This window comes from Belonocnema kinseyi, chromosome 10 (assembly GCF_010883055.1).
Source record: "Belonocnema kinseyi isolate 2016_QV_RU_SX_M_011 chromosome 10, B_treatae_v1, whole genome shotgun sequence".
Taxonomy (NCBI): Eukaryota; Metazoa; Arthropoda; class Insecta; order Hymenoptera; family Cynipidae; genus Belonocnema; species Belonocnema kinseyi.
In genome coordinates, this window is record NC_046666.1 from 8,734,827 (window position 1) to 8,747,830 (window position 13,004).

The 13,004-nt window shown below is 29.5% G+C and overlaps 1 protein-coding gene across 3 annotated transcripts in view; it reads left to right on the top strand.

Annotated features, from left to right (window-relative positions):
- Positions 1-13,004, top strand: part of LOC117181671 (nidogen-like) — a 107,537-nt gene that overhangs the window by 53,235 nt on the left and 41,298 nt on the right. For all 3 annotated transcript variants that reach the window (XM_033374578.1, XM_033374579.1, XM_033374580.1), the window contains exons 6-9: positions 1,695-1,928; positions 8,202-8,718; positions 11,249-11,415; positions 12,384-12,512. In XM_033374578.1, coding sequence (XP_033230469.1) covers positions 1,695-1,928; positions 8,202-8,718; positions 11,249-11,415; positions 12,384-12,512 — 1,047 coding nt within the window. The remainder of the gene's footprint in view (positions 1-1,694; positions 1,929-8,201; positions 8,719-11,248; positions 11,416-12,383; positions 12,513-13,004) is intronic.

Genomic DNA, 13,004 nt, shown 5'->3' on the forward strand with positions numbered 1-13,004 from the left:
GGTCGCAACCGCTCTCGCTCTACTCCCCTGAGAAACTGCGTGAACCAGCAGTACTAGGAAGGCTGAGAACGGGGTGACATAAAAGCGAGAGTTTGATGTAAAAAAAGACAACTCAACAAAGGAGATCACCTCACATTTTTTAATTCCAGAAAATTCAATTTTCTGGATTTTTTTATTCGATAGAAGAAATCTTCGTTATTCACAATCAATGAAAAAGGGGAAATCGATTTTTTTGGTCCTAAGGCTAGTTTTTTCGTTCCACGTCACAACTTTGTTTAAAAAATTTTTTTTTACATAGTTTTTAACATATTACAAAAAAACAAGAAGCAACTTAAAAGTATTTTGGAACTTTAATATAACATTATCAAACCTTGAAAACATTTTTAACAGAATGGATTTTATAAATAAACAAATTAAAAAATACATCCTTTTTACAGAATAAATTTTATTGTAACTAATCAAAAATAGTAAATCAATCAAAATCGGAAAATCAATTTGCCGTTACTAAGACTGGTTTTTTTATTCCACGTCACAAATATGTCACATTATGAAACCTTGAAAACATTTTATTTTATAACGAAATGGAGTTTAAATATGAGCAAAGTAAAAAATACATCCTTTTTGCATACTAAATTTAATTGTAACCAATCGACAATAGTAAATAAGATGAAATAACATCCAAGGAGTTTTTTGGGACGCTGATTACAAATCTGATGCCAAAGTTCAAAAATTCAAAATGTCGGATCCAATATGGCGGACAAAAATTGAAAAATTTGTACCATGGCTTCAAAATGGGTTCTAGGTTTCTTTTGTCGCAGGTTACGAATGGAGTCTATATTCCAAAATTCTAATTGACAGATCCAATATGACGGAAAAAACTTAAAAATAATTATTTTATTCGCCATTTGGAATTTTGGAATTTTCACTTCAGATTCGTATTCAGCGACTCTGAAATTTGCTGAGGACTCATTTTGAAGCGTAAATCGTCTTCAAACTCAACATTTCTCTTCAACGTTAGCTATAGAATGCAAATAAATAATTACTTTCTAAATATCACCCCCATGAGTTAGTTTTATAGGGAACTAAAAAAACCCATAAACACAAAATTAGGTTTTGCATGCTTTTGGCGCTAATTATGATTTTGTTTTGGTTCTTTAAATATAAATTGTTTCTGAGGTTTAAACAAATTATTTAAATAATTTATTCTCGTTTTTAGCTATTTTCTCTTAGAATAAAGTAAGAAATTCGCCGTTTTTTCCTAACTTTTCAACTTATATTCAACTTTTCAATTAGACCGATGCAGTAAACAACTAAACTTAACGGAAATAATGGTTCGAACAATTTAATATTAATTATAATAATATTATCTTTAAATAATGTTAGAAAATTGCAGTGTAATCTACTAAGAAATTTCTAAGGATTTCCGAAGCTTAGAGAAATTTTCAAGCGTTTCGAGGAATTTGAAGAGATTTCAGAATATTTGAAACTTTTTAAAGAATTTCAGGCGTTTCAAGATTTTCAAAGGGATTTGAAAGCTATTCGAGCACTCAAGTATAAAATAATGAATTTTTGAAAGCATTCAAATTGATAACGATTTTAAGTTAGCATCATTAATTCCAAAAAAAAGTTCGAAAAATTAAAAATTATGATAAAGTTTAGATTTAGTTTGACTAAAATTTGCATTAAATTTTTAGATGTACCTTTGAGAGTGATTGGCAGGATGTCCGGATCTATAAACGGAGAAAGTTTCGAAGAAAAGGATCTTCAATGCTACGTGCAAACTAAAGATGGAAGAACTTACACCGCCATATCGAGAGTACCGGAAGTTGTCGGTCCCAGCTTTCAACTACTTATCAATCTCGGCAGCGTTATCGGGTGGCTCTTCGCCAAACCAATTGGAGAAACCAAAAACGGATTTCAACTTACAGGTAAAATCAATTTTCAACCGATTTTTCTTTTTTCTTTTAAGCAAATATCTTTCTGCTTAAACTTCCCTCGAAAATTATCTACATGGCTAGCGGGAGCGGTACTAAAAATCACTGCTGACTTTGAAACATGATTACTCGTTCGAAAAAGAAGCGAAAAAGTTTTCCTTTTAACTGTTCAAAAATGTATGAAACTCTGCGTCGAATGACTCCTACTAGAATTTTTTTTAATCTTATTCAAAGAATATATCAGATAAGAAATTAAAAAAAGAAAATTCAAGAATTTCTCAAATTCTGTACCTCGACTTCAACTCATGACGCGGCCTAGAAAAGTCGTAGAAAAATGCTGAAATTCACAGCATGCAGGATTTAAATTCTTATCTTTCATTTAAGCCAATGAAACTTAGAAAAACCTTATCGGTTCCCGAGATATGACTAATAATGTCCAAGCGTTTTGGCCTCAAGTTTCAGTCGGCGTAACCAGCCACGTTGCGCTGCACAGTGAAAAAAAAAGACTTTTTTTATTCAAAACAACCTACAACGCACAAATATTGACTAATTCAAAAAAAAATTGAAAAAAGCTGGTAAGATTTCTAAGAGAGTTGTCGAGCCTGATTTTCAAATCAGGCTTTCAATATTTTTCTAAGAAAACAAATATCACGAAAAAAGTGGCCATGTTTTCTATTTGACGTTCCCGGTGCTCATCAATACCAAAAAAATGTTTGAAATCACCTAGCTTTTACAGAGTAACATTAGTTAAAATTTTTCCTATATGAGCAAAAAAAATTTTTTTAACAAATTATCAGTTGAAAGAATGTTTTCTACGATTTTTCATATTTTTAATTTTTTTAAGTTATATTACAAGAAATTTAGATAAAAACAATATAATTATTAAGAAATTTCTTGTTGAGATTATAACTGTCAATATTATAAATAAATTTAATTAAAAAATGCATTAATGAGCCACTTTTCGGCAGAAAAATTCGTGTTTCTGTTTTTGATTTTTTAAATTAGAAACTTTATGATAATTGTAGAGAAATTTATACTTTTTTTATTTATCTTCTGATTTTTAAAAACAAACTTAATAAAAAATTGAATTATTCGGGCATTTGTCGGGAAAAAAATCGTTTTTTTCAATGCCAGTCCTTTTAGTTGAGAACTTCATGCCAATTTGTTAGCAACATTCACAATTACATTAAATATTATGATTTTTTTAAACTAACGCATTAATCTTATTTTGTATCAGTTTTATCATTTTTGTAACAAATTTAACAAACAAATGCATCATTCAGGTATCTTTCGACGGAAAAATTGTTTTTTGAATGTAATGTTTTTGTATCTGGAAAATAATCATAATTTCATTAACAATCATACTTAAATGATAAATTCTATGATTTTTTAAACAAATTTAATAAACGCATGCATTAGTTGGGTATTTGTCGACGAAATTCATCCTTATTAAAAAAATGAATGTAATTACTAAGATTGAAAAAAAAGACTTTTTCGTCGACAAATACCCAAAGAATGCATAAGTTTATTAAATTTGTTTAGAACTCTATAGAATTTATCAACTGAGTAGGGATGTAATAAAATTATCATTAAGTTCCCAATTAAAAAGACTGGCATCGAAAAAAAAAAAATTTCCATTGACATATGTCCGAATAATTCATTTGTTTTTAAATATATATACATTTCTTAAATAATTATGAATTTTCTTGAAATTATCATGAAGATCCCAATGAAAGAGACTGATATAAAAATCGAAGTTTTCCGTCCACAAATGCCCGAATAATGCATTTGTTTCAAAAAATTCATAAAATTTATCAACTAATCATGAAATTTTCTGAATTTATTATGAAGATCCGAATTAAAAGGTCTGACATCGAAAAAAAAGAATTTTTCTGTCGACAGGTGTCCCAATAATGCATTTTTATATTAAATTTGTTTTAAAAAATCAAAAAGTTGATAAAAAGTGATGAATTTTGCTGCAATTATCATGAAGTTCCTAATAAAAAAAGTTTACATTGAAAGAAACGAATTTTTCTTTCGACAAATGCCTGATAAATGCTTTGCTTATTACATTTTCTTCTTAAGAAATCATAAAAATTATCTACTAATCATGAACATTGCTGAATTTATTATGAAGATCCCAATTTAAAAGTCTAACATCGAAAAAAATAACTTTTCGATCGACAGATGCCCCACTAATGCATTTGTTTATTACATTTCTTTTTTAAAAATTATTAAGTTTATCAAAAAATTATGAATTCTCGTGCAATTATTATGAAATTTCTAATTGAAAAAGTTGACATCGAAAAAAGACTAATTTTTCTGTAGAAAAATGACTGATTAATGCATTTCTTTCTTAAATTTATTTTTAAAAATCATGAAATTTATCAACTAATTCTTAATGTTGCTAAAATTTTCATGAAGTTCCCAACTGAAAGGACTGGCAACGAAAAAAACAAATTTTTCTGCCGACAAATGCCCGAATAATGCATTTGTTTTAATTCATATAATTATTGAACAAATTATCAATTTTGCTAAAATTATTATCATAAACGTCTTAATTAAACAAAAATAGACATCGACAAAAACGAATTTTCTTTTGACAAATTTCTGAACAATGCATTTGTTTTATAATATTAACAATAATAATCGCAAGAAGAAATTTCTTCATCATTATATTGTTTTTTTTTCAAATTTCTTGTGATATAACTTTAAAAACGTAAATTTGTAAAAAAAAATCGTAGAAGTTAGACGATTTCAACAATTTTCCTGTTACTGACGAGCACCGGGAACGTGAAATAGAAAACGTTGCAATTTTTATCTTCATATTTGTTTATCTCATCAGCTTTTATTTCAATTTTTTTTCTCAGCGGCGTGGCTGGTTACGCCGACTGAACCTTGACGCAAAAACGCTTGGACATTATTAGGCATATCTCGGAAACCCATAGAGATTTAAAAAATTTTATTGGCTTGAATGAAATATAAGACCTTCAAGGCAGTATCGTATAATTATCAGATTTATTTTACAACTCTCCGAGGTCGTGTGACAAGTTGAAATCAAGATAAAAAATGCGAGACACTTTTTAATTTTGTTTAAGCTTTTCACCTGAAATTCTATGAAATGTGATGATATTTCCAGAAATCCTGGAAATTTTATTAAATTACTTTCAAAGATTTTTAAACCCCTAAAATCATTTAAATCCTGTAGAATTTTTCTATCCCTTGACAATTTTGTTGGAATCTTTAAACCTGCCCTGAAATACTTAAAATCCCTTAAAATCCCAGTAAATGACTGAAATCAGTTTAAAATTCCTAGGAATTTTGTTTAAATACCTGAATAATTTTGAATCCTTTAAAATCTTTTGAAATCCCTTGACATTTTCTTTAACTCTTAAAAATTTTTGGAATTTTCAAAATTTCCCAAAATTCTGTAAAATTCTTTAAAATACTTGAAAACTGTTCAAATTAATTGAAAATGTCTTGAAATATTTTAAATATCTTAAAATAAATCTTTTTACATTATTTTAAACTCATAAAGATTCCTTGGCATTATTGAAAATACCCTACTATCTTTAAAATCCTTTGGAATCACTTTATATTTCATTCAAAAATGTTAGGAAATTCTTTACACGTCATACAAATTGTTTAAAATCCATCAAATTCATTCAAATAAAATATTTTAAACGTTTTGGAATTTTTTGAAATTTCTTGAAACCTTCTGAAATCCCTTGCAACTTTAAGAGCTTTTGAAAATGCCTTGTATGTTTTAAAAATACTCTAAGACATTTATAATCCTTTGGGAATACCTATAAATAATTTCCGTCTATTAAAAATACCCCGTAATGTTTTAAAATTCCCTAAAAGATTTCATTTAATTTGAAATCTTTTGAAATCCCTTTAGATTATTAAAGACTTTTGAAAATTTCCTCGAATTGTTTAAAACCTCCTTAAATATTTAAGATACTCTAAAAACTTTAAAATCCTTTTAAATCGTTCAAATCTGTCAAAGAAGTCTTAGAATCTTTAAAAATGCCCTAAAATATTTCAAATGAGCTCAAAAAAAAAGTAGAAATAGAGCCTAATTTATTAGAGGTTAACCGATAGGTTCATTTATTTTATCGAAAGTGACTAAAGTAATATTTAGATATGAAAAAGTAAATATGTTGACTTCATCTATGAAAGATCACTAAAAAGTGGTTTAAGAAAAAAATTCACTCAAACTGACCAAAATCCCTGATTTTTCCTGTTCCTTAAAAAACCCTTGAAATTTCTTGAAATATTTTGAAATTCACTCAGTTCTTTCAATATTTCTTAAATATTTTGAAACCCTTAAAAATCCCTTTAAAATATTGGGAAATTCCTTGAAATTTCTTAAAACATATCGATACAATTTAATTTTTAGTCCAAATATAAGTAAATATACTTAATTTTTTTTTTCAACGCCTTCCAAATTTGAATCAGTTTACTACTTGCGATTTTAAAATTGCTTTATAAAATTATAGGAAATATATATTATCATCGGGATGATAAACGACCGATCAGATGAGATACTTATTACATTACGTGGAAACAGATATCTACATTATCGATCTCAGATGCCCCTCAAATTCAGAAGTTTGCCTTTTTTCTGAAATTTTAAGGGCATGTGATACTTAGAAAATTATCGATTTTACCAGTTTTAGGTTCCGACGGCTTTTTTTCTTTAATAATCAATATTTTGTCTTAAAAATTTGGGACATGATAGCGACCATGCTAACGGACGTCCCCACACACTTTTTTTTTTGTTTAATTCAAAAAAGTTTTCATTTAGTAAAATCTTATTAATTTGCATAGCGCTTAGGAATTAGTATTGATTTTACCAGTTTTAGGTTCCGACGGCTTTTTTTCTAGAATAATCAATATTTTGTCTTAAAAATTTGGGAAATGATAGCGAACATGCTAACGGACGTCCCCGCACACTTTATTTGTGTTTTTTTTTCAAAAAATTTTTTGATATTGCTAACAACGTGTGTATATTTGGAGGTTATGTATGTTACAATTATCCTGTGCGTTACTTGCAAACTACACTATATTTTTGGCCGAAAACTTTGGACTTGCAAATAAACATAATAACTAATCTCCCGAAATTAACCTTGTTTGCAGGCAATCAAAAAAGTTTATTTCATAAATAATTTCCCAATGGCGAAAAATTGAACATTAGTTTCAAAGTTTCATGCTTCGTACGCCCTCTACGCCGAAAATTTCAAAATTTATCTATCTACATTACCAGCTAGGCTCGTAAGATAGTTTATTGCACCATAATTATTCTAGAGTGATTACCGACAGAATCGGTACGATAGAGACCTACATTATCGGAATGACAGAGAGCTAAAAAGCACCCTAACCACAAAATAATACACATGCATAAAATTTGGTAATTAGCACAATAACATTTTTTTGTTATTATTCATGAAAAAAGAGTCCGGGGACGTTCGTTATAATATTTTATAGCATCTCCGAATTCAGTTTTTGAAAATTTTCATTTTTGTGGAAAAAAAGCCGTCGGAACTGTACCCGATTGACCACATGACAAAGTATCACATGCCCTTAAAATTAAATTTTGTCTTTTAAAAAAATCCCTTCGCTCCGCAGAGTATCGAACCCAGGTCTTCTGATTGCCCATCTGGTGCTCAATCCACTAAGTTGCTGGAAAGATTGAAATAATATTTTTTTACAGACATGCCATATGGCAAGGTTTCCTCTAAAGAGTCATAGATATAAGATATAGGAAGTCTGTATTATCATCGGAATGGTAAATGACCGATCATTTGAGATAATTATCACATTACTTGGAAACAGACATCTACATAATTGATCTAAGATGCCTTTCAAATTTAGAATTTTCGTTTTTCTAAAATTAAAAAATTTAATTTTACTTGTGAAAAAGATCCCAGCCTTTCTTTTCGCTAGGAATCGCAACCAGCTCTTCCGATTGACGATCGGGTGCTCTTCCCACGAAGCTACTGGAGAAATCGAAACAAGAATATTTTTTCACAGACATGTTTTCTCTAAAGATTTACAGATATAAAATATAGGAAATATATATTATCATCGGAATGGTAATTAACCGATCAGATGAGTTACTCATCACGTTACGTGAAAATGGATATCTACACTATGGATCTAAGATACCTCTCGAATTCGGACTTTTTTGTTTTAATCAAATTTAAAAAAGAAATGTCTAAAAATAAAAATAATAAAATTAAAAATAATAATAATTTTTTTCAGGTGGAGTTTTTAATCACACAGCAGAGCTTAGATTCGCCTCAACCGGAGAGGAAATAACAATTCGAAGTATCTACATGGGCCAAGATGTTTTTGGTCAATTAAAAGTGGACGTGGATGTTAAGGGATCAATTCCTCGTCTCGCGGACGGCGATCGAATTGAATTTACTGATTTTGATGAACTTTTAACGAGGGTACAACAAGGAACGATTCGATCCAATTCCGAAAAATCGTACAAATTAATTGGATCCTCTTCAGAATACAAATATTCTCAGGATCAAATATTTAGTTTTTCGGAATGTCCCTATGCTCCAACCCCGGAACAGGACACGACGAGGCTTAAATTCTCGAGGGGTGTAATTACTTATGAAGGTAGGGAAGGTATTATTAGATATGCGATGAACTCGAAAATCGCCCCACTGGAGGAAGAGGATCCTTGCATTCAGGGAAAATCGACATGTGGTGAACACAGTTCTTGTGTCGTTGATGGTGACGAATTTAAGTGTGTCTGCAATCCTGGGTAGGTTTATTATAATTTTGTTTATTATTTTTATTTAAAAAATTTTTAAGATTTTCGAGCTTATTTGGCTTAGATGACTTCCCTACTGACCACAAACTGGAACAGGATAGGCTGCGGATTGCGATAAAAAATGTATTCTTCAATGGACGCTCAGAAAGCAGAACCGACTGAGCGTTCGAGCAGTAGGTAGAAGTGGGGATGACGCGCAGAAAACGCGACGAAAGAACGTTCTCGCTTTGGTCGCGTTTCCTGCGTGTCATCCCCACTCCTGACTACTGCTCGAGCGCTCGGTCGGTTCTGCTTTCTGAGCCGTCAAATAAAGACTGCATTTTTTATCGTAATCCGCAGTTTATCCTGTTCCAGTTTGTGGTTAGTAGGGTAGTCCAAATTTTTTTCTCGAAGGTATAAAAATATAATAGACGTTTCCTAATTCAAAAAAAGGTTTTTAAAATGACGTATTGCCTATAAATAAATAAAAATATATTTCTATGCAACACAGAATGCTTCTGAAATTTTTTTTTAATCATACAAATATTCTAGTTACTTAGTATAAGTACTAATTGAAATTCACCAATCTAACACTTTTTGCAAAACCATGAAGATTATTAAAACATGATATTAGTGATAATATAACATAAAAATTTCTAATAACTATTTATTTTCAAAAGTGTTTCAAAACTTAAATTCGAGTTGAAATTAAATTCTGATAATTAAGAATAAGAAAATACGTATTATCACTTTGTTCTTAAATTTAAATAAATATAATTTTTTATAAGATTCTTGAAAAAATTAAAAAAAGATTTTTGAATATTTCACATGTATCAAAAAAGAATCTAAAAGATTTTAAAGAATTTTTTTTTTATTTTATAGGATTTTACTCAATATCAGGAGAAATTCGAGTATTTTTTGAAGATTTTTAGAACTTTCAGAAGTTTGAAAGAAATAAATAATTTTGTTGTAAATGTTTCCAAGGTTTTAAATATTTCTAAACTATTTAGAACTCCTTAAATTCTTTCAAATACTTTTAACTGACTTGTATTTTTCTTAAAATTTGTACAAAGAGGGGCAGATCTAGGGGGGGGAGGGGGTTCTTAATTAAAATTCTTTAAATATGTTTGCAAAGCACTTAGCCCCCCCCCCAAAATTCTTTCTGGATCCTCTACTGTTACAAATCATCCAACATGTAAAAAAATTGCCTTCTTATCTTCGAAATTTTTCCAGAAATTTTAGGAAAATTTGCTTCCTCTCTTGAAATATTTCGAAATTATTTTAAAGCTTCTAAAGTTAATTATTGAAGTCTTCAAAAATCTACATTTCAAAAAATCTTCAAAAAATTTTAATTCTTTTAGAATATCTTCAATTCTGCTAAATATTTCTCAAATGTACTTTTTTTTTGTTATTCTCACCAAATTGAAACATTTTGCTTCAAAATGTTATACACTCTTTTTAGAAATTTTAGGAAATCATTTGATTTGTTTAATTTTTTTAAATTCCTCAAGTTTTTCCTGCATTTTTTTAATCTGAAAATTAAAAAAATTGCCTTAAAATCTTTCAGATTCTTCTTTGACAATTTGGGAAATCTTTTGGAATGTTTAAAATTTTGTATACTCTTTTCAAAAATCTGTGGAAATAATTCTAAAAATATTGTAGTTTTTTTTCTATTTTCTCTTACAATTCATTACAAAACAGTAATGTAAAAACTACCCATAAGTCTTATAAAAACATTTTGTTTATTCTCTTGACACCCTGCAAAATTTAGTTTACCTAACAAAATTTTAATGCCTATAAAATTTATTTATTTATTTAATTTTAATTTATTTTATAATTTTTATTTTTAATTTTAATTCTTTTAATTCTTTTTCGACACATTTTTAAATCTGAAAAATTGAAACTTATTCTTACAAAATAGAACATCAACCATTTAAAATTTTTCATGAAAATTTAAAAAAATCAAATCTCGTCTAATCTTTCATAATTATTAAAAATCCTTAATTTTTTTGTTCGAATTCATCAAAATACGGTTTTGTCCATTATTTAATTTTTCTTTTGTCTTTTAAAATGTAAGAAAGTTTCAAAATTATATTGTGGTAGATAAATGTTAAGAACAGAATAATTTTCTATTATTAAACAATTATTTACAATTTAAATTTCCTCTGTTATCAATAATGCTTAAGAACATTTAGAAATAAATTTTATTGTAAACTGAAATGATTGATTTAGAGATTTTTATATGCAAAGTTAATAATGCAGAAAATTCAAAAATTAAAAATGTTACACGGGTCAAAATACCCCCCTCCCTCCTCCCAACATAACAAACCGTAAAGAAACACAAATCCCCTCCACTACTTTCTTTTGTTACGTAATATGTGAACGCTCCTATATCGGCTGGAAATTTTTTTAAATTAACAGAAAAATAATTACCTTTTTTTGTTGAAAAAAATTATATTCAGAATTACAAATTAAAATCTTTAAATATTTTATTATTATTTTTAATATTTTAGAATAATTCTTAATGAATAATTTTTTTCAGTTATCAGTACATTTACAAAGATGAAAATACGGCAATCTGTGTCGATATTAACGAATGCACTGCTGGCAATCACGTTTGTTCTCCTGACGCTCTTTGTGTCAATAATGAGGGTAGTCACACCTGCCATTGTAAGCCTGGATATCAAGGAGACGGACGAGTTTGCGACAGTAAGCTCAACAATTTATTATTAAAATAAAAATTCTTTCGCTGTTAGGTATTTGTAGCCTCGGGCAGAAACCCTTCTAGTTTTGGTCAAGTTCATCAAGACAAGACAAGAATCAAGGCGAAACGGAACTCAAGACAAGACGAGACTGAATGCGAGACAAGAATCGATTCGAGACTTAAGACGAGACCAGGCTCGAGACGATATGAGGGCTAAATGAGGGGAGGGAATATCGCCCACTTTGATCGGACAGAAGCACTCATAGTTTCTATCGGGTACGTCAAGACGAGGCAGTATTCAAGACGAGACTCGAGAAAAGACGAAACCAGACTCAAGACAAGACACGATGAGACATCAAATGATCAGAGACACAAGATGACATCAGAAAAGGCTTGAGATGAGATAAGACTCAAGACGAGGCGAGAGTGATACGAGTTAAGACTGGAGAGGATATAATATGAGAGAGGGATTGTCGCCTACCTTGAACAGACAGAAACCCTTGTAATTTCGGTCGGGTTTGTTAAGACGAGACAATGCTCAAGACGATATTCAAGAAAAAACAAAATGCAAGGCAGTACAAGACTCAAGACGAGACTAGAGGAGAGACGAGACTCGAATCGAGATTCAAGACGAAAAAAGACTCATGACGAGACAAGACTCAAGACAAGAGTAGACTCGAGACAAGATTTGAAGGCATCACAAGATTCGAGATGAGACGAGACACGAGATGGACGAGAAAAGACTCGAGAAGAGATAAGACTAAGAAATACGAAATTCATTTTTTATTTTCCAAAAATTGCTTTCACAGACAGTTTTATTTCGTGCAGATTTTAAAAAATCAACTATTTTTCATTAAAAAAAAAGAGAAGAAATGTATTTTTGTTGGAAGTAATAATTCTATAATCGATAAAATTTCGATTATGAAATCATCTGCTGTGACTACCTAAATTTCTTTCTTTTTTATCAATTCAGAATCACCTACCTGTGATGAAACTCGTTGTTTGGATAACGAACAATGTAAAATGATAAGTGGTCTGCCAGTATGCACTTGCCTTCCTGGATACGAATCAGTTGATCAGATTTGCACTCCAATTTCGCAATGTAAGTAATCATTTTTATTCACCTGAAAAAAGAATACAAAAAGTAATAAAAAATTGTGAGATTGGATAAATATTAGAAAACCAATATTTTCCTAATGGACAATGTGCAAGTATGATCATGTTTGAACTTACACCTCCACTTTCAAAATTAAAAATTTTTTTTATGTATTTGGATGACTATACACAATTTGTAGTTCTGCCGTTAAGGGGGGCGAAAAATTAATTTTTCAAAATGGGGGGTTCACCTTCTCCCATATCCCATATTTTGAAGAAAAAAAACAATTTTTACAGTTCTGAGTAGGTTCAGCTTAGTTCTGAAGCTCATGGCGCTCTTCAGAGATACTTCCAATTCTTTAGTTTCAAAAGAGTTCTAGAGTTCTACTTGAACAAAATTTCAAAACAGATTAAAAACATAAAATTGCAAATTTTTTTTTAAATTTAGTAATTTAGAACAAAATTTCAAAAGTTGCAAGAGTTCCCATCAGTACACCCC